The following is a 24,011-nucleotide window of genomic DNA, read 5'->3' on the forward strand; positions in this document are numbered from 1 at the left end:
TTATCTTCCCCACAACAGAGGTCAGACTCACTGGTCTGTAGTTTCCCGGGTCATCCTTCCTCCCTTTTTTGAAGATCGGAATAACGTTTGCTCTTTTCCAGTCCTCTGGGACATCTCCAGTCCTTAAAGAGGTTCCGAAGATGATGGACAAGGGCTGTGCAAGTTCTCTGGAAAGTTCTTTGAGCACTCTCGGGTACACTTCATCCGGACCAGGGGATTTGAACTCATCCAGTGCAGCTAAATGCCTCTCGACAACCTCTCTATCCATGTTAACCTGCCACCCAGACACTATCCTTTGGCTACGGCCATCTCTAGATGTGCCTAAACACTTTGAACTGTGGGGAAAAACAGATGTAAAATAGGCACTAAGCCTTTCTGCTTTCTCTGCATCTTCCGTTAGAGTTTGTCCATCCGCACCCAACAGTGGTCCTATTGCCTCCTTTACTTTACGTTTGCTCCTCACATAACTGAAAAATCTTTTTTTGTTACAATGGGCTTCCCTGGCCAATTTTAGCTCACTCTCAGCTTTGGCCTTTCTGATGATTGATCTACAGTACCTAGTAACCTAGAGCCTCTTGTGGCGCAGAGTGGTAAGGCAGCCGTCTGAAAGCTTTGCCCATTGAGGCTGGGAGTTCGATCCCAGCAGCCGGCTCAAGGTTGACTCAGCCTTCCATCCTTCCGAGGTCGGTAAAATGAGTACCCAGCTTGCTGGGGGGTAAACGGTAATGACTGGGGAAGGCACTGGCAAACCACCCCGTATTGAGTCTGCCATGAAAACGCTAGAGGGCGTCACCCCAAGGGTCAGACATGACTCGGTGCTTGCACAGGGGATACCTTTACCTTTACCTTTACCTAGTAACCTGTAGGTACTCTTCTTAAGAGCTCTGTCCTTCCCTCCATTTCCTGAACATTTTACTTTTCTTTCTTAGTTCCTCTTGAATTTCTCTGTTCATCCAAATAGGCTTCTTAGAGTTCCTGCAGTGTTTTCGTCTTTCTGGGATAGTCATTGATTGAGCATGCAATAGCTCTTGTTTGAGTAGCACCCACCCGTCACATGCCCCCTCCCCTTCCAGCATTTTCGTCCATGGTATGACACTCATCATGTCTCTGAGTTTATTAAAGTTTGCCCTGCGAAAATCCAACATCCACATCTGGCTACAAGCTTCCTTGGCTCCCCATCTCAAAAGGAATTCTATGAGGACATGGTCACTTCCCCCTAGCGTCCCCACCTCCTTCACCTCATCCACCAACTCTTGCCTGTTGGTCAGTATTAAGTCCAGTATGGCTGAACCTCTTGTGGGTTCATCTACCATTTGATAAATGAAACTGTCAGCCAGGCAGGTCAGAAAGTTGCATGACTGAGGACGCTTAGCAGAGTTTGCTTCCCAGCACACATCTGGGAAATTGAAGTCACCCATAATGACAAAGTCCTGCCACTTGGATATTTTCTCAAGCTGCTCACAAAGTGCAGCATCCACATCCTCTCGTTGGTCAGGCGGTCGGTAGCAGACACCAACCACCACACTGTTTGTTTTCCCCTCGCTTATTTTCACCCAGATGCTTTCCACTGTAGATATGCTCTCCTTCACTAGAATTTCCTGACAGGTAAGCCCTTTCCTCACATACAGTGCCACTCCCCCACCTCTTCCATCTATTCTGTTTTTTTTTTTGAACAGTTCATATCCATCCACCATTACATTCCAGTCATGAGATTCATTCCACCAAGTTTCTGTGATGCCTACGAGATCTTACCTTTCCATCAGCATGAGATGTTCCAGCTCTTCCTCCTTATTGCCCATGCTTCGGGCGTTAGTATAAAGACATCTGAATCCTTTTACTTTTGGTTCACTGTGAGCTGGCCTTGCCGGTTGGGCTGCCCCCGATTGTTTTCCTTCCATACACTCACTATGTTGATCGTCTCCTTTCCCTTGTGGCTTTAGTTTAAAGCTCTCCTGATGAATCTCCCCAGGTTCCTGCCAAACACATTCTTCCCCAGTTTCGATAAGTGCAGTCCATCAGGTGCTAGTAGGCCTTCCTCAAGAAAGCCTATCCCATGGTCCCAGAAACCAAATCTCTCCTGCCGGCACCAACTACACAGCCAGTGATTATCTTCCTCTCCCGACGCATTCCTCTTCCCTTGACAGGCAAGATTGAAGAGAATACCACTTGTGCCCCCATTTGCTTGAGCTTCCTCCCCAGATCTTGATAGTCTTTTTTAATAGGAGCGATGGTATTCAGGGACATGTCATTCGTTCCCACATGGACCATCACAAATGGGTAGCGATCCGTAGATTTGAGGAGTTTGGGCAGCTGTTCTGAAACATCTTTAATTTTCGCCCCTGGCAAGCAATACACCACTCGGGTTAGGGGGCCGTGACCAGCCTCATGGCGATCCATTCCTCTTAGCGGGGAGTCTCCAATTACCAGTACTCTCCTTTTTTTTTTTCTTCTCAACTCCATTTCCTTCTGTCCCCGTGGCCTCTTCCCTTTGTCTTGGACTTTGTTTTGGGACCTCTTCCCTCGTTGACCCTTGCACCTCCTCTGCAAGGGCCTGAAATCTATTCTGGAGCTCCAAAGGCCCTGAGAACTGTCTCGCTCTTCACCGTTGAGTGTTTTTCTGAACTGTCTGCAGAGGCTCCCTAGTGTGGTCAATCTCCTTATCCTCTTCAGGACCGGTTGTATCCTCTTTATTCTGAGTTGCAGGGCTGTGGTCTATGAACTCTTCCCCTTTCTTACTTTGTGTCAGAGTAATAATTCTGCTTTCTAATCCCCTAATCCTTTCCTCCAAAAGTCTTAACAGCTTACACTTGGGGCAGCTGTAGTCCATCTTGTCTTCTGGGAAGAAGGCAATCATGTCACACTCACTGCAGATGACGGGATGAGTGTCCTGGAGGTCCATTGTAATGTCTAGGCAATGCAAATACTAAGGAAATATAATCTACTGATTCTAATTGCTCAGCCAAGAACCGCAGGCTGAGCCACAGGCCAAGAGCCCTTTGTCTCTCGCGCCTCTGGTGAGGATTAGCCCTTTTTAATCCCCCCAACAATTACCCAGCAATCACCTCACCCAGTCAGCACAATAGCCTCACCTGGTCAGCAGCAACTCTCCCCAGTAGCTCTCTCCATGTGCTCTCAGTTGTCTGAGTTGTCTGATTGATTCTTGTTCACTGTTGCTTTGAAATGGCTGTATGTCTTTTTTAAAAGGGTGTCCTTATCTGGGCTGCAGGACTCCGACATCCCCTTTTCCATCTCCAGAATTTCAGATTTCTCTTCTACTGTTGGTTTTCCACCTTGTTTAGAGCTGTCATCAGTCATTGTTATTGATCCATCATTCCTGTTGGAGACTTCTTCCTTGCCGTCATGGATCTCCTTGAAAATATTTTTGAGCAATCCTTCTGTAAATGCTTTCAAATCTTGGGTTTGTTTCTCTAATAGATGAGCCAATCTTTTTAACATAGACATGTTTTTGGCTTGAAAAATCAACAACCAGCCTCAGACAATTTTACAAGTGGCCAGTAGAGGTCCTCTGTTTTATCCTCTGACGTTCCTGGCACTGGCATGTGACGTATTGAAGTCAGTAAGGCAGATATTCTCGTACTGGAACAGAATTCTCGTGAGATCTTCCCATTCACGGCTCTTATCTCTTATCTCCGAAAACCAAAACAATTGCAGTAAGAGCTTTTGCCAATTAATTTGAGTTGATTTAAGTCCTTCTTCTGCTTAGAAAGGAGAATTAGCCTGCCTCATAACGAGGTGGCTTTGGGCAGAGCAGAGCAAAAGGAGGGAGGAAACGAAGGGCTTTGATACAGGAAGAGAGACGGAAAAAAAGACCGAGAGATACTTGCAGTAAATGATGTTTTGGAACTCAGCCGATGTCCTCCCCTCAGTTCACAGCGTTCATTTGTAATAAATCGTCGTGTAGGATTGAAGCAGATGCTTTAAGATTAAAGAGAGAAAAGAAAAGTCTGAGATAGAATATGGCGGTCGTCCTCTTGACCTGAAACGCTGACAGCCTATAATCCAGGGAGATATGCTCCCTAAAGGATTGGAGACGGCCCCAAGAACTTCCTGGGTAGAAAGGTGAGGTGGGGTTAGCGTACCCCTCCTCTTTTCTGCCAATTGCTTCCACAATTGACCCCTGTCAGGCTTCAGAGATTGCAGAGCAAATGCACTGCAATTCTCTCAGAACGACATCTTGGCCACACCCCTGAAGCATCTTAATATTGATCCATGCTTACTGTTTCTACTCAGGACACTCCATACTGGCACTGAATGTCAAGTTAAATATTCTGCTCAGGGCCACTTAACTGCCAAAGTGCCTGTTACAAAAGGAGTGAAACAAGGCTGTGTTCTTACCCCACATATTTTAAATTTGTATTTGTCTGACTTGGTCCAGAATTTTGATCAGATCAATGGGCACCCTCCAAAGGCTGGTTCCCGTGCAATACCCCTGTTATTATATGTAGATGATACAGCCATCCTCTCGTACTCAAGAATTTGTCTTATAAGATTTCTTAAGTGTTTTTACTCATATTGTCAGTGCAACTCTTTACTGATCTTTCTGCAGAGACCACATTGTGTGTAGCTGAATTTTTAATAGCTGTTTATCGAGCTAGAATTAAGATGTTTTAATCAGCTGATTTTACTGTATTTTAGTCTATAATATTAGCTTATTTTATTCTATTATAATTTCACCCTGCTTGGCTGTACTTGCCTCTTATTGTTATGCCAATAAAGGTTTATATATATAAAAATCAAGGGGGATTTTGCTTCAAGCTCCTCAACAAATACTGTGAAGCGGCTCCAGTGGAAGTGCAAGCTTTGCTGGTCCAGGCAAGGAGGGAAATAAGCATTAATTATTATTAAAGCTTCGTTGGAAAATTTTAGGAAGAAGGCCTGAGCAATGGGATTACAAACAGATAGAGCAGTGAGTTCTATGCTTGCCTGTTGGGAGCATAAGAGGGTTAATCCTGCTCTGTAGCGCCCCTTGGATTTGGACTTGTAAGCTAATACTGAATGGGATTCATATCCATCTAAGCTAATTTCATAATGTGACCATGTCTCCTCTAATAAAACCACATCAAAACCTGGAATCTGTATCATTCACCTTACTTTTCCAACCAGCAACATTCCAGGAGAGTATCTTGATTGCCAAGGCCATCTAATCCAACCCCCTGCTCAATGCAGGATCAGCCCAAAGAATCCTAAAGCATCCTAAAGAGAGATAATAAAATACATCATTACTATGATATATATCAATATGTTAAATGAAACATATTGTGATTGGTACTAACCTTTATAAAAAATGTGGAATATAGACCCCTCTTGATATTGAGGCCCTAGGCTGAAGCCTAGTTGGCATATAGGAAATTCTGGCCCTGCCCAAGGGGGGGGTAGTCTTTTGCCGAGGGACGTTGCCGCTACCGCCTGAGCCCTTGCTCCACTTGCTTTCCCGCCTCCCACTGGAGTGCGCTGCCAGCAGCAGCTGCACAGTGCCACTCCGAGGAGCACCAAAGGTGAGCTGGCGGCAGAGTGGCAGGGCGGCCCCGAGGCAGCAGCCGGGGAGGAGAATGAGGCGGAGCCGTGGCCCAGTACTGACTGATCCACGGACCGGTCCCGGTGTCTGGACCAGAGGTTGGGGACAGTTGGCCAAAGGGCTATGCCTTGATTTCTCCTGTTGTTGTTCACATATTTTTCAAGCAGTGTTGTGTAATCCTATTGGGGTGTGAGTTATGTCCTTTTTTAAAAGGATATAAAAAGCAGTGCGTCTCAGCCAGTTGAATCTTGCCCACGATCTCACTTTTTCTGCCTTGTGGAACTACACCAGCCCCACAGCCCTGCGGTCTATCCTCTTGGCTGGTTTACCCCATCAATTTCCAACATGGGCCATGATGTGGATTCAAAGGAAGGTTGAAGCCTGAGGAAGTAGTGGTGCAGGGAAGGATCCAAGCTGGGAGTGTCACCACATTGATTCCTGTTACCTGTGACATTAGCTTTGTTATACACTATGGGGGTGGAGCCATGATTTTCAGGGATACTAAATAATTTCCTTGCTTGTTGCCCTAATGAGTAGACACATTTCTGTGTCATTGCATTTCTGTGTCACCGCATGTGACATTCCAGAATTTCTCCATGCAGCAAAAAAAAAAAAAAAATCATTTTAAACTTTTCCAAAGGAGATGTGCCTTGGAATGAATAAGAATGTCATTTGGAACGGCATGGAAGACTTTGACAATCTTCCATGGATCTTTGCAAAGCATCTGCATGTGACACAAAGGTACGAGGAGCATAGTTGGCTTGAAAGCATGTTACTTGGGAAAATGCTGAAGATTCCATTTTCCTTCTCCTCATTATTGATCAGTTTCATTCAGTTGTCCTAACTTAGTCCATGTTAAGTCTCTTTGATCCTCTTAGCAAAATAAGGGAATGGACTTGTTCTCAGACATGTTGGAGATTGTTGACTGGATCTCAGGAGGTGAGAACTGCAGGGAAGGAAACTTTGCTTTTGGCTAGAGCAGCAAGGGTTAACCTTGAGCCATGTCCTGAACAAAATCCACACCACCCCCAGCAGATTCATGGAAGAAAACAATGGTAACCTCATCCGATGGAGTTAGGAAGACTAACAGCCATTTCAGGAGTGCGGGCGGGGGGGGGGGGGGGGCTTTGATTTGGAAGAGGAGGTCCCAGGAAGTGCACACTGCCTCCTCTAAACTCGGCTTCTCTGTTTCAGATTGGAGCACTCCCAGCCTCTGGTGGCTACTTTGGTAGGGAAAAACCCAACCTGTGTGAGGGTCTCTTGCAACCCCCAACTCTTTGGTGAGAATAGGGAGAGTGTTAACAGTGAGGATTCATTGGCATTAATAATGACCAGTTCTTCATACAAAGTATTGCGGAGAGAGAATAAAAGAGCTGGCAACCAGGTTCTTGGCCATTATGTGGAAACATCCCATGTAATGACCAGAGCGACAGTTGGCAAGTCTAGCACCAGGCCCTGCCCGCTGTGCTGCCTCCTTTGCTGCCTCCTCCTTGCCTGAGGGAGGGGGAGGGCTCAGAGGGCAGGCAGTGGTGGTGCAGAAAATGGGGCTGGGATCTGGGGCTCGCCAGCCACCACCACTTGCTGTTCCAGGCTGCCCACACTCTCCTGAGGGCAAGGGCGCACCTCGGAGGATAGGTGGTGGCAGCACAACACCGCCGCTTGCTCTTCAAGTCTGCCTGCACTCTCCATCTACTGGTGCGGTCCATGGGGGTGGGACTACGGACATCATGTCCTAGTCACAGCCCTTTAGTAGATGTTTCCACATCAAAAAGCAGGTGTGCTGACGAAGGCAGAGAGAGGTCACCTTCGGAGTGTTTGTAAGGGGTTTGTAAGGCTTGAGTGACAGAGCTGTGGAGTTGGGGTTGCCAACCTTCAGTGGCACCTGGAGATCTCACACTGTTGTACTTGATTTCAGGACAACTAAGATCAGTTCCCCAGGAGAAAACATCTGGGGGGAGGGGGGACTTTATGGCAGGATACCTGCTGGGGTACCACCACTCCCTAAACTCCACCCCAATCTTTCCCACCAGACATGGCAACCCTGTCCGAAGTGGACCTAGAAAAGCTCAAGGCCATGTTTTTCCTGCCCTCAAGTTCAGTAGTGTGGCTCAAGGCCAAGTCTCTTTCTTTGTCAGCCTGCTGAACCTCAGAAGGCTGTTGGGACAAAAAATGTGATCTTACATCTTCTGCATCCCAATCCAGCCATTTGGCCTGACCTCACAGCTCAGGAAACCTCTAGACCCGTTTCCTCCTTGCTGTCACTCTGGCTGCAAAAGTTGTGTTTGCGAAGGAGCATGGAGGTTTCATCTGGAGCCCGAGCGAGAACTAAGCAAACTGACATGTTTCATTTCCTGGGTTATTTGAGGCCTCGCTCATGCAGCTTCTGGAAATGTCAGCACCATCTTTTCTCTAGAGAAGCTCCAAGGGCGGTTGATTAAAGGGCGTTTGAAAGGAAATGTGGAGAGGCCAGGAGAAGAGCTGACTCTGTGACCTCTCAGACTAACCAAATGGACAGGGGATTTCAAGCAGAAAAACTCCGCTGGGCCATGTTGTGGGTCTCTCCAGTCCACATTCTGCTTCTGGCTTGCTCCCGAAACTAAACAGGCCCAGCCCAAGAATAGCCGCCAAAAAAGCACCCAAATTTGATCAGACAAAAAATAAAATAAAATAAGAAGAACCCCACCAACTTAGCCACAAAAATCCGAGGGAAAGCAATAGAACGAAACCCAAAACCTCCACAAATAGAAGCAAGAAGCAAGAACAAGTAAGAAAAACAACGAAGAAAGACAGAAACGGTATGAAAATCAACTAAAATAAAACAGAGGAAAAGGAACAGCAATAGCTGGGCAACAGCCACTGGCAGTCTACTGGCCCTGAGCTGCCCCACGGCTGGAGGCGCCCAAAGATCGCTGAGGCAGCCAGAAGGAGCCGATTACCCAAAGCAGCCTGTCAGCGCGAAAGCAAATACTGCCCGCTGCAAAGGGACCCTTCCGCAGCCGCCCAAACAAAACCGGGGCCTCGGCCACAGCCTGTCAACCGCTACTGCATCACACCCACCGCCAGTGCCTGCGACCACCGCCCGAGCAGAGCCGCCGCTGTTGCGCCGCACCCGCCACCCACGGCCACCGCCCGAACAGAGACGGACCGCCACAGCTTGCCGCCATCACCGCGCCGCACCTGCCACCCGTAGCCGCCGCCCGCGCCACGCTAACCACCGGAGGCCATCACACTCCACGTGCGCCTACACCGGCCGCCAAACAGAGCCAATCTTTCACTGAAGCTGCTCCGCCACTACTGCGCCGCGCTCACCACCCTGACCCTTCTGCAAAAGCCTGCCCACCATCACTGGACTCTGCTGCAGCTGCCCACCATCGCAGCACCGCAGAACCTCACTCCAACCGCTCGGTTTGTGAGTAAGGAGAGGAAAAAGGAAAAAAGAAAGGAACACTCAAATAGTCAAACAAAGAAGAAAAGTGAAGTATGAAACCCTTGGGGGGGGCTTCTCTCTATAAGGGAGGAAATCACAAACAGACATTACTCTAATCTTTCTATAAGGAAGAGGGAGGAATACACAAACGGACGTTAATTGAATTTATTCCTAGAAGGGGGGGGAATGTCAAACAGGCTATTAGAGACTCTGAGTGGGAATAATATCTCTACGAGGGGGAGGGAGAAGGTCGCAAACAGACATAACTTGTTCCAAGAAGAGGGAAGGGTCGCCAACGAACTGCTAGAATTGAGCGGGAATAAATCAGGCGGGAATAAATCAAGTGGGGAAAATCTACACCCAGAAGACAGAGGGGGGAGGGGAGGGGAGGGAGAGAGAGAGAGAGTGAGAAAAAGAGGAAGACACCAACCAAACTACCAGCAACTGGGGGGGGGGGGGAATCAGGCGGGAACACTGTGATGTGCACAGGAAAAGGGGGGGGAGAAGGAAAAAAGCCGGAGGAAAGGAGGGAGGAGACAGGAGGGGGGGAGAAAAAGGGGGGAAAGGGGAGGGAAGAAGGAGAGGGATAACATTCTATATTCAAAAAAGGGGGGGAGAGGGAAAGAGATTAGCCCCAATCCATTCATCAACTACCAACCCACATTTGATTGAGCCCAAATTAAACTAACACCTCCACCCACCTACTCAGCCAATAAAATTAATACCCCTACCCACCTACCTAGCCTATTAAATTAACACCCCCACCCAACTACCCAGCCAATTAAATTAACACCCCCACCCACCTACCCAGCCAAAGTAATAAATCGCCACCAACTGATCTATCCCAATTAATTAATTCTGACTCATTCCAAATAAAATTAACACCTTTACCCACCAAAAACAGTTTACTACCACCACCTGATCTATCTCAACCCAACTACCAATTCACCTATCCCAACCCATTCACCAAGTGATCTATCCCAACCCAACATAATTAAATACCATCAACTGATTCAGCCCAAACTCACCTGAACAATTAATGCTACCAATTAAACAACTAATCTCCATCAACTGATTTACCCAAACCCAGCCTGAAGCAATTAATCCAATCAACCAAACCTACCAAAATAATTCACCCCCCAACCAAAATAATTCACCAACCAACCACCAACAACCCTAACAACCCAATTGAGCCCCACCCAATTCACAAACCTATCAGCCCCAACCCAACATGAAGTAACACAGATCACATACACACCACACTCACTACACACCCCTGGACTGGCAACCCTGAGGTGCCACAACAGGTGATCAGGACTACCCTCCAGACACACGTAACAATACACACCCAACACACAAGTGGAACCGGGAAGCCGTGAGATGCCATAACAGCAATCAGTGCCAACCTTCCACAGACACACAAAATTACACACAACAAGAACAAAAAAGAGCACAGAACCGGGGTTCAACAACAACCCTAACTAGAATAAAAGCCAACAGTGTCCATGGAGCTCAGAAAGTTTAAAAAGACTGAGGATGAAGAAAAAGCAGGGGCCCCAATGGGGTCAGGGATCCCAATAATAAGGGGAAAAGGCAGGGACAGCAGATGGTAGAGATACACCAAACCAAGGGGGCTGAAAACCAGCCAAACCCAGGCCCCCTCCAGACTCCGCCCCATCCCTCACGACACTAGGGTGGAGGCAAACGTAAACAACCCGCCTCTGACACTGGTGCTATGCAATGCCAGGTCAATAAACAACAAAACCTCTACCCTGCAAAACTACTTTGCAGAGCAAAGAGCGGACCTGGCGTGCATGACAGAAACCTGGACCAGGGAGGGTGAAACAGTTGCCCTCAAAGATCTAGCCCCTGCTGGGTTCTCTGTCCTCCACCAGTCTCAGACAGCGGGGCGGGGAGGAGGGGTGGCAATCCTGACCCGAGAGGCTTTCTCCTTCAGGGCCCTTCCTGTGCCATCAATACCAGGCATTGAATGTGTTGGCCACGGATGGGGATCAATCGAGAGCATGGCCATCTGGCTAGTGTACCGCGTGCCCAATTCACTGCCAGATGCCCTGCCTGCCCTGCTAGAGGCGGTGGCGGCCTGGATGCTACAGTTCTCCAGCCTATTAATTCTGGGGGACTTTAACGTCCACGCTGAGCTACCGTCCTCTAGAATTGGGCAGGACCTGGTGTCAACCATGGCAACACTAGGGCTCTCGCAATTTGTTGTTGGCCCCACCCATCAGGCAGGCCACACCCTGGATCTTATTTTTGGCATAGGTCTGAATGTGGATCTGGTCAGGGCAACAGCCGTGCCATGGTCAGACCACTATGCCCTGAAGGCTCGGCTAAGGCTACCACCCCCTCCTCAGTTGGGCACCGAGGAAATTTTAGCTCGCCCGCGGAGACTTATGGATCCAATTGGATTCCTGAACGCTCTGCGGGAACCAATGCCTCCCGGCACTTCTCTCAATGGCCTGGTCAATGACTGGCATGACAGACTGCTGACTGCCATTGATGAGATAGCTCCCTGATGCCCTCTCCGGCCCCATCTCAAGCGGGCCCCCTGGTACACTGAGGAGCTTCGCAACAAGAAACGGGAACTGAGACGACTAGAGCGAGTTTGGAGGAAGACTCATGACGAAGCCTCGAGAACATCTTATAGAATGCAGATGAAGGCCTATGAGATGGCGGTGAAGTCAGTAAAACACAATTTTTACTTGGCTACCATCGCATCTGCAGACTCACGCCCGGCTGAATTGTTTAAGGTAGTTCGATCCCTCACTGCCCTGATTGAAGGGCAGCAAAACAGTAGCCAATTGGACATCAGCTGTGAGGCATTTGCGAGTGATTTTGCAGATAAAATCTCGACACTCCGCCACGACCTCCCACCAACCTTAGATAAAAAAAGTGAACTAGAGGCCCCTTGGCCATCTTTGGAGAAAACTATGAGTAACTTCAGACGACTCATGCTGACCGAAGTGGACAGGATACTAGCAACAGCAAGGCCAACCACATGCCCACTAGATCCTTGCCCATCCTGGCTCTTAAAAACAGCTAGCATAAGGATAAAGGGCCCCCTCCGGGAGATAATCAACCTATCTCTCACAACGGGAGAATTCCAGGAGGGATTGAAAGAGGCTGTGGTACGCCCACTGCTGAAAAAAACATCTCTAGATCCACGAGAGCCTAACAATTACAGACCCGTCTCGCATTTAGCGTTTTTGGGAAAGATGATAGAAAGGGCAGTCGCAAACCAACTGACGGAATACCTGGAAGAAGCTTCAGTCCTAGACCCATCCCAGTCAGGTTTCCGGCCTGGCCATGGGGTAGAGACAGTGCTAGTTGCCCTGATGGACGACCTCCGTCGCCAGTTGGACCGAGGCGGGTCGTCACTGCTGATATTACTAGACCTCTCAGCAGTGTTCGACACAGTCGATCATGAGCTACTAGCTCGCTGCCTCATCGATGCCGAAATACGAGGCACAGCCCTTCAATGGCTGTTCTCCTTCCTCCGGGATCGTGGACAGAGGGTAGCAATAGGAGAAAGAACATCAGACTGCCAACAACTTACTTGTGGAGTCCCACAGGGAGCGGTCCTCTCTCCTATCCTATTCAACATCTTTATGCGCCCTCTTGCACAACTGGTACGGAAGTTTGGACTGGGTTGCCATCAATATGCAGATGACACCCAGCTCCTCCTCCTAATGGATGGCCGCCCTGACTCTCCCCCAGAAGCATTAGCCAGCTGCCTAGAAGCAGTGACGAGATGGCTCAAGCAGAGTCGTCTGAAGCTCAATTCTTCAAAGACGGAGGTCCTGTGGCTGGGTAGGATGGGCCCATGTGAGGAAGCGCGCCTGCCTGCCCTGGATGGTGTACAGCTCTCTATGGCTCACTCCGCCAGGAACCTAGGCGTGATTCTGGACACTTCCCTCACGATGGAAGCCCAGATCACAAAGGTAGCGCGGCTGGCATTCTACCACCTCCGCCAAGCCAAGCTACTAGCGCCCTACCTGGCCCCGGAACACCTAGCCACAGTGATCCATGTGACGGTCACCTCTAGACTGGACTTTTGTAACTCGCTATACGCAGGCCTGCCCTTAGTCTTGACCTGGAAGCTACAGCTGGTTCAAAATGCAGTGGCCAGGATCCTCACTGCAACACCGTGGAGGTCCCACATCCGGCCCGTTCTCCATCAACTGGTTGCCAGTTGAATTCTGGATCAGACTAAAGGTCCTGGTAATTACCTTCAAGGCCAGTGTACCTGAGGGATCGCCTCCCTGCTTACGCCCCCAAAAGAGCCCTGCGCTCCACTGCTACCAACTAGCTAAAGGTCCCTGGCCCTAAAGAAGTCTGCCTGGTCTCAACCAGGGCCAGAGCATTCTCTGTTCTGGCCCCCACCTGGTGGAACGAGCTCCCAGAGAAGATCAGGGCCCTGACGGAGCTTAAATAGTTCCGCAGGGCCTGCAAGGAGGAGCTCTTCCGCCAGGCATTCGGTTGAGACCAGATATATATAACCAACAGCGACCAAAGGGCCCTTACTCCCCGCCCCCCCCTCAGAACACCACCTATACACTCTGGATCTGTTTGTATGTTGCAACGTTGTATTGTTTATTGGTTATATAATTATAATGTTATATGTTTACAATTATCAGTTATTATTGCACGGTTACCCAAATGTTTTATAAGACTGTTCCATGTATTGTTCTTGTGTTATTATGTAAACCGCCCTGAGCCCCCAGGGAAGGCGGTATATAAATATAATATAATTAAATAAATAAATAAATAAATACAAATAAATATACAGAGCAGGAAGGCAGGAGCCCTCTCCCACCCCCCACCCCCCCCATCTGATATTTAGAGATATACTGATTGTATACATGGAGGTTCCAGTTATCTGGTGGGGTAAATAGCACTTCTATCCACCTTGATTTTTTCTAACTGCTTTTCAGAAGCCATTTAGGTAATTGCATGTTCTGTGCAGAGAGAGAGAGAGACCCTCCATACACACACCCTGTAGCACACAGGCAGTTTGACTGGGTACCTCAATGGGGAGAAATGCAGATATAGAGGCAGAGGTAGTCACAATGATTTGGAAGGCCTCCTGCTAAACTCAATGATGTGGCCCCAGAATCAATGGAAATGGTCTCCTGCACTGCAGACGATAGTCTGCCCACAGGCTACCAGTGTGGCTGCAGTGCCCCTGGTATTGTGGCTGTAGGGCCATGCTCCCTGTCCCTCTTCCGAGTGCCCGGCATTGTGTTGGGTGGTTGGACCATACTCCCCCCTCAAGGAGGGAGGTAGAAAGTGCCATTCTGTCTGCCAGCCCAGCCAGTTGCATGTGGCTTGCTTGGGCCTGGCACCTGAAACCTCTGCTAACTATATTTTCAAGCCTGGCTGGATTTGAACTCAGTGGAAAGTAGACCTGATCTTGCCCCTATCCCAAGTGTATCTTGTGCAGTCAGTTCAAGGCTGCATGAGGCATGTGTTTTGCACCACAGTTTTAGAGCTGTGCATCAGCTCTGTGCAGCCAGACAAAGCAAGTCTTGTTCTGAAATACGTGCTTGCTCCACTTATGCAAAACGTGCTCAATTGAATGTGTTGCCCTAGCTTGATTTTACTTCTGTTGGCTTGGGGTTACCATATTCAAGATTCCTAAAGCTTCTGCGTGTTTATACAGATTGGATTCTAATTATGCAAAACAAGTAGCCAGTTGTTTTGGAGTTGACTGATGGGGGAAATGTTGGGAAGGATCATAGCAACAAGTTATTTTCATGTCCCTTTTCTTTTCAGAAGCCCTTTCCAGTTTCTAGTAGCCACATTTATCCTTGGACTTGGCCATGTCCATATTTTCCCATGAATGGAATGCTTCTTTTCGGCCTGTATCATATAAGCCATGTGCAGCTTGAAGCAAAGATCTGTGAGAAGTGACCAGGCTGGCATCCGGATTGGAGGGGCTGGGAGGGAAAGAGCAATGAGAGAAACTGGAATGCTAGAGGAGGACACAGGACTGGACTCCAAAAGGAAGGAGTGGGAGTGTTAAAACAGGCATCTGAGTCCTTTGGTAAATTAAACATCTGTCCAGTGTTACTGGTGAAAATTGGGCCTTTACAGCCTAATGGTGTGATGCAGTCCAACTCAGTCCAAGAGTGCTTAGGATTAGTGCCTTACTCTCTCATCAAGAGCCCCGCACAGCCCCTTGGAGCAGCTGCAACTCATCAAAGAGCACAGAAACATACTTCTGCCAAATGGTTGTTCCCATTGTGAGGCTTTGCTTGAAGAGGTCCTAGAGGTAGGTTAGGAAGGAACAGAATAGGTGCTGGGAGGTGAACTCACTAGTTTGGGAAAACTGCATCAAATGTATATGCCATGGGAAAATTGTTTTTAGGGAGGAGGAGAGCTCATGAGCTTTGACCTGGGTTGGCAGTATTTGGAAGGGAGACTATCAAGGAAGTCAGGCCCCTGGCCTAGTTGGACCAATTTGATCTGATCCAAGGCAGACTCCTGGTAGCAAAAAGCAGCATTTAAGAACCAAGCTCCTCCTCCCTCTTCCTCCTCCTTCTCCTCTCTAGTCTGGGGGGGGGGGTCCATTTTCCAGCAGGCCTCTGAAGCCAAGAGCAAGGGGCTTTCCGCACAAGGACCAATGTTGCCAAATGGTTTCAGAATGCAGAAACGCTATATTAAATAGTGGAATTTCGTCATTCCGCATACCTTTATTTTTAGTGGAATATAGAAGTCCCTCTTGAAGGAGCCTCTTGTGGCGCAGAGTGGTAAGGCAGCCGTCTGAAAGCTTTGCCCATAAGGCTGGGAGTTCAATCCCAGCAGCCGGCTCAAGGTTGACTCAGCCTTCCATCCTTCCGAGGTCGGTAAAATGAGTACCCAGCTTGCTGGGGGGTAAACGGTAATGACTGGGGAAGGCGCTGGCAAACCACCCCGTATTGAGTCTGCCATGAAAACGCTAGAGGGCGTCACCCCAAGGGTCAGACATGACTTAGTGCTTGCACCTTTATAGAAGTCCCAGTAGCGTTGTATTCATTCCCCACATGTTTCCGGTCTCGCTGGAATCACAACAAAGGAAGCAATATTTTTCTGTGCTTCTTCCCGCCCCTGGCCGTCAGGCAAATGGAACAGCCAATGAACTGTTGTGTTTGTGCTCCCGAAAAGCCCCTTTCCCTTTAAGAACTGTTTTTTAAAAAGCTGAAAACACCAGTAGCAATGAATATGTGTTCATTCGTAGCAACGAATCTGTGTTCATTCATTGTCTCAGAAAGACCTTTTTTGCTGATGTAGGAGCTGGCGATTAATTGTTTACATGCTCCTCAAGTTAAAAAAAAGACCCCCCCCCCCCCCGGACGCAATTTGTGGCTGAAATTACAGGCAGTGCCGAACAGGGGGCTGTGTTGTGCTTGGGAACTTCAAAGACACTTGCAGTAGGGAGCTTTGTTTAACTTTTAATCACTTCTGTGGAGGGACTTTACCCAGAGAAGCCTCGCTCGTTCACTGCTTTCGCCGGTCTAAGGGGAAAAAAATGGCGATCGCTTCTCCAGAAGTTCGGGGGCGAGACCGGGGGAGGGACATTCTTTCTACCGCTACATTGAGAACGCACATGTCTTTCGCTGATGTGTTGCACCTTGTGCTCAGAAGTGTAGTGATTTTTTCAGGGAGAATCCACTTTTCCTGATTTCCCAAAAAGTGCTATAACTAAGCGATTTTTGCAGGAGTGTTGTAGGAATGTTGCAGATTGTGTGCGACGTCATGGGGAACGTTAAATTAGTAGCGTTTACCAAAGGTAAGACTTCTGCTACATTTAAGTTGTGTGGAATGGCCCCAAGTTCTCTCCAAGCACAAGGCCCTGGGCTCTATCCTCAGCCTTTCTAGGGATCTTTGAGGCTTCTAGCTAGCCAACACTAGCAAGCCTGAAACCTCAGAAGAGACACTGCTCAGCTGGAAGCATTTACTGCGTATGAAATAGTATGTGTGGCATAGAACTGCCCCTTTGCTGCAACCACTTCCCTTTGGCTCCTTCCTCCTCTAACCATACCCCTTGAGGTGATGGTGGACAGAGCAGTCTGGTACAAGGTCTGCAGTGACCCTGATGCCCAGTGTTGGAAGTAGCAGTATTAAGTCCCTAGGAAGAAGAATAAGAGTTGGTTCTTCTGAGGAGTCTCAAAGCAGCTTACAATCGCCTTCCCTTTCCTCTCCCCACAACAGACACCCTGTGAGGTGGGTGAGGCTGAGAGAGCCCTGATATTACTGAAGAAGAAGGGTTGGTTCTTATATGTCACTCTTCTCTACCCATATTACTGCTTGGTCAGAACACCTTTAACAGTGCTGTGTCCAGCCCAAGGTCACCCAGCTGGCTGCATGTGGGGGAGGAGTGGGGAATCAAACCCAGTTCGGCAGATTAGAAGTCCACACTCCTAACCACTACACCAAGCTATAATAATGCTGTAATAATACCGTGTTCAGTTTTGGGCACCCCAGTTGAAGAGGGATGTTGACAAACTGGAACATGTCCAGAGGAGGGCAACAAAGATGGTGAGGGGTTTGGAGACAAAGACATATGAAGAAAGGTTGGAGGAGCTTGGTCTGTTTAGCCCAGAGAGGAGATGACTGAGAGGGGATCTGATAACCATCTTCAGGTATTTAAAAGGTTGCCATATGGAGGATGGAGCAGAATTGTTCTCTCTTGCCCCAGAGGGACAGACCAGAACGAATGGGATGAAATTAATTCAAAAGAAATTCCATCTAAACATCCGGAAGAAGTTCCTGATAGAGCGTTTTCTCAGTGCAACAGGCTTCCTCAGGAGGTGGTGGGTTCTCCATCTTTGGACATTTTTAAACAGGCTGGATAGCCATCTGACAGAGAGGCTGATTCTGTGAAGGCAAATGGTTGGCAGGTTACAGTAGATGAGCGATTGGGATGTAAGTGTCCTGCAGCGTGCAGGGGGTTGGACTAGATGACCCATGAGATCCCTTCCAACTCTTTTATTCTATTATTCTATTGTAATCATAGCTAAATCACGGCTAAATCAAGGCTAAATTTTGCCTTGTGCAGAATGGCTATAGTTGGTCCACCAGCCAAAATGGACTGAACGTGCTCCATGCCATAGAAGAGAACCAATCTTCTCTCAGTAGACATAGATCTAGGCACCCAAGATTCCCAGTAGAGGCCCCACATAGTTGTCTGCTGATGCCAGCCCTGCTTAATGCAATCCGTATTATAAGTAGCATCAACAAAAAACAAGGCAAGGAGTTTTTACGCTATTGCAACAATTAAAACAGTGTGCATTTGTCACCTGACATCCAAAATTAATCAAGCCAAGTGAATAGTTTCAAGGAGTGCTACGTGCAAAGGAGCCACCATTGAGAAAGCACTGGCTCTAGAGACCAGCCATTTCACCTGTGAAGATGGTTGGTGAGAAGACAGAATGAGAGGAAGTGGGCCTTTTCAGTCCCTTAGTCCTACATACTGCAAGGTTTGAAAGTTACGATGTAGCATTTTGAATTGTGCCCAAAAGCTAAGGGGTATCTTGTGAAGCACCTCAAAACTAGTCCCAGAGAGCTCTTGCTAGCTAGCCATCTTTCAGCCGTACTTTGCACCAGTTGAAGCTGCTGAACAGGCTTCATGGGGAGGCCCGCATGGAGCATATTGCAGAGTATCTAAATGGGATGTGACTGGAATCTGAATAATCAAGGCTAAATCTTGCCTTGTGCAGAATGGCTACAGTTGGTCCACCAACTAAAATTGGCTGAACGTGCTCCATACCATAGAAGAGAACCAATCTTCTCTCTGTAGACACAGATCTAATAACACCCCAGATATTTTCGTGCTGACTTTGTGCTTTACAGCTCAGAATATTGTGCACTCGTTTTCTCTCTTTCTCTGTCTGTCTGTCTGTCTGTCTGTCTGTCTGTCTGTCTGTCTGTTTGTTTGTTTAGGGGGAGTTCTTAATTAACACTATAATAGGAGGCTTTCCAAACCCTCCTGACATGTGCTCAGCAAATCACTGATTCTCTCCAGTAAATTTTGTGCCTGGTTCCTCCCAAGTTTCCCTTGGGAAGAAGCGCTTCCATCATTGCAAGGGGAGCAGCAGAAGTGGGCTCTCTGGGCAAACGTCTGTGGCAAACACTGTGCTGAGGAGAGGGGGGGGGGAGGGATGGGTGGGGAGATGGGGAGAAGGGGATGGGACAAGGCGCAGATTCCTCCCTTCTCTGAGGGCCTTACGCTCTGCGAGGACAAACTTATTGGTGATTCCCGGCACCCGGGAGGCGTGCCTGGCCTCGACCAGGGCCAGGGCCTTTTCGGTCCTGGCCCCTACCTGGTAGAATGAGCTCCCAGAAGAGCTGCAGGCCATGCGGGATTTGTCAGCTTTCCACAGGGCCTGCAAGACAGAGCTCTTCCACCAGGCCTATGGTGGAGGCTATATATGCAGTGATCCCTGGTCTCCTCCCTGGGAATGCTGCCATTGCCAGGTTGGTTGGGTCAGACGGTGTATCTGTTTTGTAGGATGTTTTATGTATTAGGGGTTTTATGGGATTTTATATGTTGTTACCCACCACGAGCCTTAGGGGAGTGGTGGGCTATAAATCGAAATAATAATAAACAGCCCAGAAATATGGACTTGGGAGAGAGGAGACTTGCAAGGCCTGCTGCAGTTTTGGGAACAGGCCCTTCGCAAGGATTGTTGTGGCTGAGGCCCTGCCATTCTAGCACGCTTGGGGAGTGCCTCAAAATGTCTATGGAATTAACAGAGCAAAAGGGAAGAGGGAACTTTTAAGGTTAGGGAAAGGAGGACCCAAAAGAATATGGGGGAGGGTCCTGCTCTGGACAGCTGATTGTAAAGCGACTGTAGACCTTTCTTCATGGTGAGGAGGGCAAAGCAGTGGTTTGGGGGACTGAAGTCCCAGTCCCTTGGTATCTTCTGCCTTCACTCCGTTCCCTCATCTTCTTGTGTTTCACCCAGCCACAGTCTCTTGGTCACAAGGGCTAGAAAGGGACTTGTTTAAAAAAAGAAGAAAAGAGGAGAAAGGCAAGTGCTGAGGATTCTTTGGTGGCTGTTTGTCTGCAATCAGCATCACCTGCTGAGATTTCTCCATGCTTGTGTGGGACCATTTGCCCAGAGAAGCCCATTACCATCACCGGCTCTTATGCTTTGGGCCATCTTCTAGACACGAGAACTCCAGTCTTATCCTGCTCATTCAGGCAAGATTTTGTGCACCAAATTGGTTGTCTGAGAAGACAAAGGAAATTCTTCTTCTTTTGAGAAACTAGATAGATTTTGACCCTGTCCAATGAGAACTTATTTGAATGAGTGAAGAGTCTGGATGTATTGTGGCCAACCAATGACTGCCCCTCTTTCTCAGGCAACAGTCCCCACACTCATCATCTCCTCTGGTTCTGAAGAGGCCCTCTTCTGGCTAGCAGCATGGATGGCAGGACAAAGAAGAGGGCTCCCTTTTGTCTCTCCTGCGGACCTCATTAAAATTCTTCACTGAACACAAAAGGGTGAGCTGCACCCTGCAAACAGAGTTCAGAATGTGGCCGTGGCATCTGTGCAGTAGAAGAGAACACTTTCAGAACAGAGTACTTTCCTTAACAGATCGGTGCAATGAGGACTAGAGACTTGCTTCTAAAAGATAATAATTTAGAAGCAAAGCATCTCAAGGTGATGAACTCCATACCAACATTTTATCCTTGTAAACAATTGAAAAAGGAAAGAAAACAGCTTTTGTGTGTTCATACCGCTGTGTGCCTGAGATTCTTCTCTGTTGCAAGGGATTGTGGACTGCTCCTTTTGGATCATGCAGCACTTCCCCTTCAGACTGCAAAATCTTGCATGGAAACCCTGGACTAGACCTGCCTTCACATGGTTCGTGGACACCTTGCTCCCCCATGTAAATACTCCATGTCAGCGTCCCTGTGCCAGATCTTAACAGTGCCCCTTCTTATTGGACAGGTTGCCTTCCACTGCCAAGCAGCTTTTCAGGGATACCTATTGACTCCCATGGGGAGGGGGTATCAGGCTCCCCCTTGCCAAGATGCTTAGGGCCATGGGCATCAGTTGCATGATTAGGAATTGTGTTTCAGCAACTTGGCAGGGAAGAGACCCAAGGTGACGCCCTCCCTCTGCAGCCTTGAGCCCTTGTCCTTCTGGGGCACTGCTGGCCTACCACAAACAGTCCATAGTAAATGGGGAGGTACTAAAGGAGGCACTGAAAAGCTAGGCTTGTTTTCATACATCGGATGCAAAGTACCAAACCCCATAATCTCCCCTGCCTCACTCCAGGCCCTCTTCAAATGAATGGGTTTTTTTTGTTTGTTTGTTGTTTATTTTGCAGCTTGGTCAAAAGGCAAACGCCATGTAGGCTGACGGCGCTATAAAAATTAATAATAACCCTAATGCTAAAACACAGCTGCAAAACCTTTGCTATTCCAATGTTTCATCTCCAAATTTTTACTCTATTACAGGGATGGAGCACCATCCATCCCGGCCCACAAGACTCCCAGGAAGGCAGGAGGAACAAGGTATTATTCCCATTTTAATCTTACTAGACCAGCTGTTAAGCAGCAAGCCATGTTGATATATCCCAGAAGTGTAACCCCAGTTCAAAATTCAAGAGGGGGGGAGACATGGCAGCCCTCCCCACCTAAGCCTAACCCCAAGACTCAGCAAGTTGCATCATGTGAAGTTGCATCATGTGAAAATACCCCCCCCCCCTTTTTGTCACATACCCCAAACTAGGTTGCTTTGCTTCAGATGCAGTTTCCTTAAACCCCCCTATTCCTAAAGAAGCACCCCCAGTCTGAGGAAGGCTCAAAGGGGCTAGATGCAGCAGTATATTCCAGAGCCAGACCCTCTCTGTCTGCAGCCAGGGAAGAGCACGGGCTCAGTGGTGGAAGAGGTCAGTGGAAGAGGCAGGGTCAGTGGTGACCCCAAAAGGAGGGAGGTGGGCCCTTGGTTCTATTCCCCCCCTTGCTTTATTTCATGCCCTTGGACATGTGAGGCTGCGGTTTTTATTTTAACGGGAGTTATAAAAAGTTGTGTGTTTATGCTATTAGAAATCTCACCACAAAGTGGAAAACCTTTGTCATGCTTGGTCACCCTTTGTGGGGGCTGTATGTTGAGCTTCCAGGCAGTTTTTTACTAGACTTCTGGTACTCCTCACCTTCCCATGAATCAGTGTACTTAAGTGAGCATATTTGTATAATTTCAGTACACTGAAGATGTTGGCTTTCTTTGCCACTGAATTTGGGTGTATCATATAGATTCTACATCACTCTGGGCATGATCCTCTTCTCCTACAATCTTTGTCTCACTGATACAGAATGTTTTGATGGTCACTAGATAGAATCATAGAATCATACAGTTGGAAGGGACCTCCAGGGTCATCAAGTCCAACCCCCTACACAATGCAGGAGCTCACAACTATCTGCCCACCCACAGTGACCCCCAAATGAACAAGTGATCCATCCACCAAAAAATCTCCAGAATCCAGCCTGGTCTGGAGGAAATTTACTGTCCCGCAGTGGCAATCAGCAAGTCCTTGGGTATGCAAGGAAGGGCCACAAGAGACAACTGGCACATCCCTTCCTGCCCACCCACTCACTCACAATCTGCCTAAGTTCATAAAATCAACATTTCTCTCAGATGACTACCTAGCCTCTGTTTTTAAAACTTCTAAAGAAGGAGAACCCACCACCTCCCGAGGAAGCCTGTTTCACTGAGGAGCCACTCTAACTCTCAGGAACTTCTTCCAATTGTTTAGACTGGGGCAACATAAAACAACTCTGCTCCATCTTCTATATGACAGACTTTCAAGTATTTGAAGATGGTTATAATATCACCATGATAGCTAATGCAAACTCCATGTGTGGAGCTAGTATAACTCTGAATGCTGGAATTTAAAAAGTGAACTGAGATTTTTTTAGTTCTCCCTTAACAGTAGCACTCAGGGGCATAGATTTCAGATGGACAAAAGCAAATGGTTTTTTCCCCAACAAGTAACTGAATTATAGAACTCCCTGAAAGTGGCTGTATTAATGGCCACAAACACAGAAGGCTGTGAGAAGGAATTAGAGTCTTGATGCCCATTTGAATGAACAGGTTACTATTTAGGAAAAAACAAATACACAAATATAAAATGAGGGAGACTTATCTTGGCAGTAGCATGTGCGAAAAGGATTTAGGAGTAGACCATACATTAGTAGACCATACATTGAACATGAGTCAGCACTGTGACTCGGTGGCTAAAAAGGCAAATGGGATTTTGGGCTGTCTCAAACGGAGTATCGTGCCCAGATCACGGGAGGTGATGGTACCGCTTTACTCTATTCTGCTTCGGCCCCACTTGGAGTCCTGTGTTCAGTTTTGGGCACCCCAGTTGAAGAGGGATGTTAACAAACTGGAGCGTGTCCAGAGGAGGGCAACAAAGATGCTGAGGGGTTTGGAGACCAAGACATGTGAAGAAAGGCTGGAGGAGCTTGGTCTGTTTAGCCTGGAGAGGAGACAACTGAGAGGGGATCTGATAACCATCTTCAAGTATTTAAAAGGCTGCCATATGGAGGATGGAGCAGAATTGTTCTCTCTTGCCCCAGAGGGATGGACCAGAATGAATGGGATGAAATTAATTCAAAAGAAATTCCGTCTAAACATCCGGAAGAAGTTCCTGACAGTGAGAGCGGTTCCTCAGTGGAACAGGCTTCCTCGGGAGGTGGTGGGTTCAACATCTTTGGAAATTTTTAAACACAGGCTAGATAGCCATCTGACGGAGAGGCTGATTCTGTGAAGGCACAAAGGGGTGGCAGGTTACAGTAGATGAGCGATTGGGATGTGAGTGTCCTGCATAGTGCAGGGGGTTGGACTAGATGACCCATGAGGTCCCTTCCATTATTCTATGATTCTATGAACTCTGGGGCTGCATCTGTTGAATTTTAGTGTTCTGAGCACTTACAAAGATGGAAACAAGATCTCCTTACTGCTGTAATTCTCAGGATCCCACCACCCGTCCAGTTCATTGGAACCCATATTTTACTGACCTGCATTT

The 24,011-nt window shown here is 48.0% G+C and overlaps 1 protein-coding gene across 4 annotated transcripts in view; it reads left to right on the forward strand.

Moving 5' to 3' along the window:
• RXRA (retinoid X receptor alpha) overlaps positions 1 to 24,011 on the forward strand; it is a 302,476-nt gene that overhangs the window by 240,203 nt on the left and 38,262 nt on the right. For 3 of the 4 annotated variants that reach the window (XM_077306422.1, XM_077306423.1, XM_077306420.1), the window contains one exon: positions 21,436 to 21,492. The exons of the other annotated variant lie outside the window; for it this stretch is intronic. In XM_077306422.1, the coding sequence (XP_077162537.1) occupies positions 21,436 to 21,492 (57 nt within the window). The remainder of the gene's footprint in view (positions 1 to 21,435; positions 21,493 to 24,011) is intronic. 4 annotated transcript variants of the gene reach the window in all.

The sequence above is a fragment of the Paroedura picta genome, chromosome 12 (genome assembly GCF_049243985.1).
Source record: "Paroedura picta isolate Pp20150507F chromosome 12, Ppicta_v3.0, whole genome shotgun sequence".
Classification (NCBI taxonomy): domain Eukaryota; kingdom Metazoa; phylum Chordata; class Lepidosauria; order Squamata; family Gekkonidae; genus Paroedura; species Paroedura picta.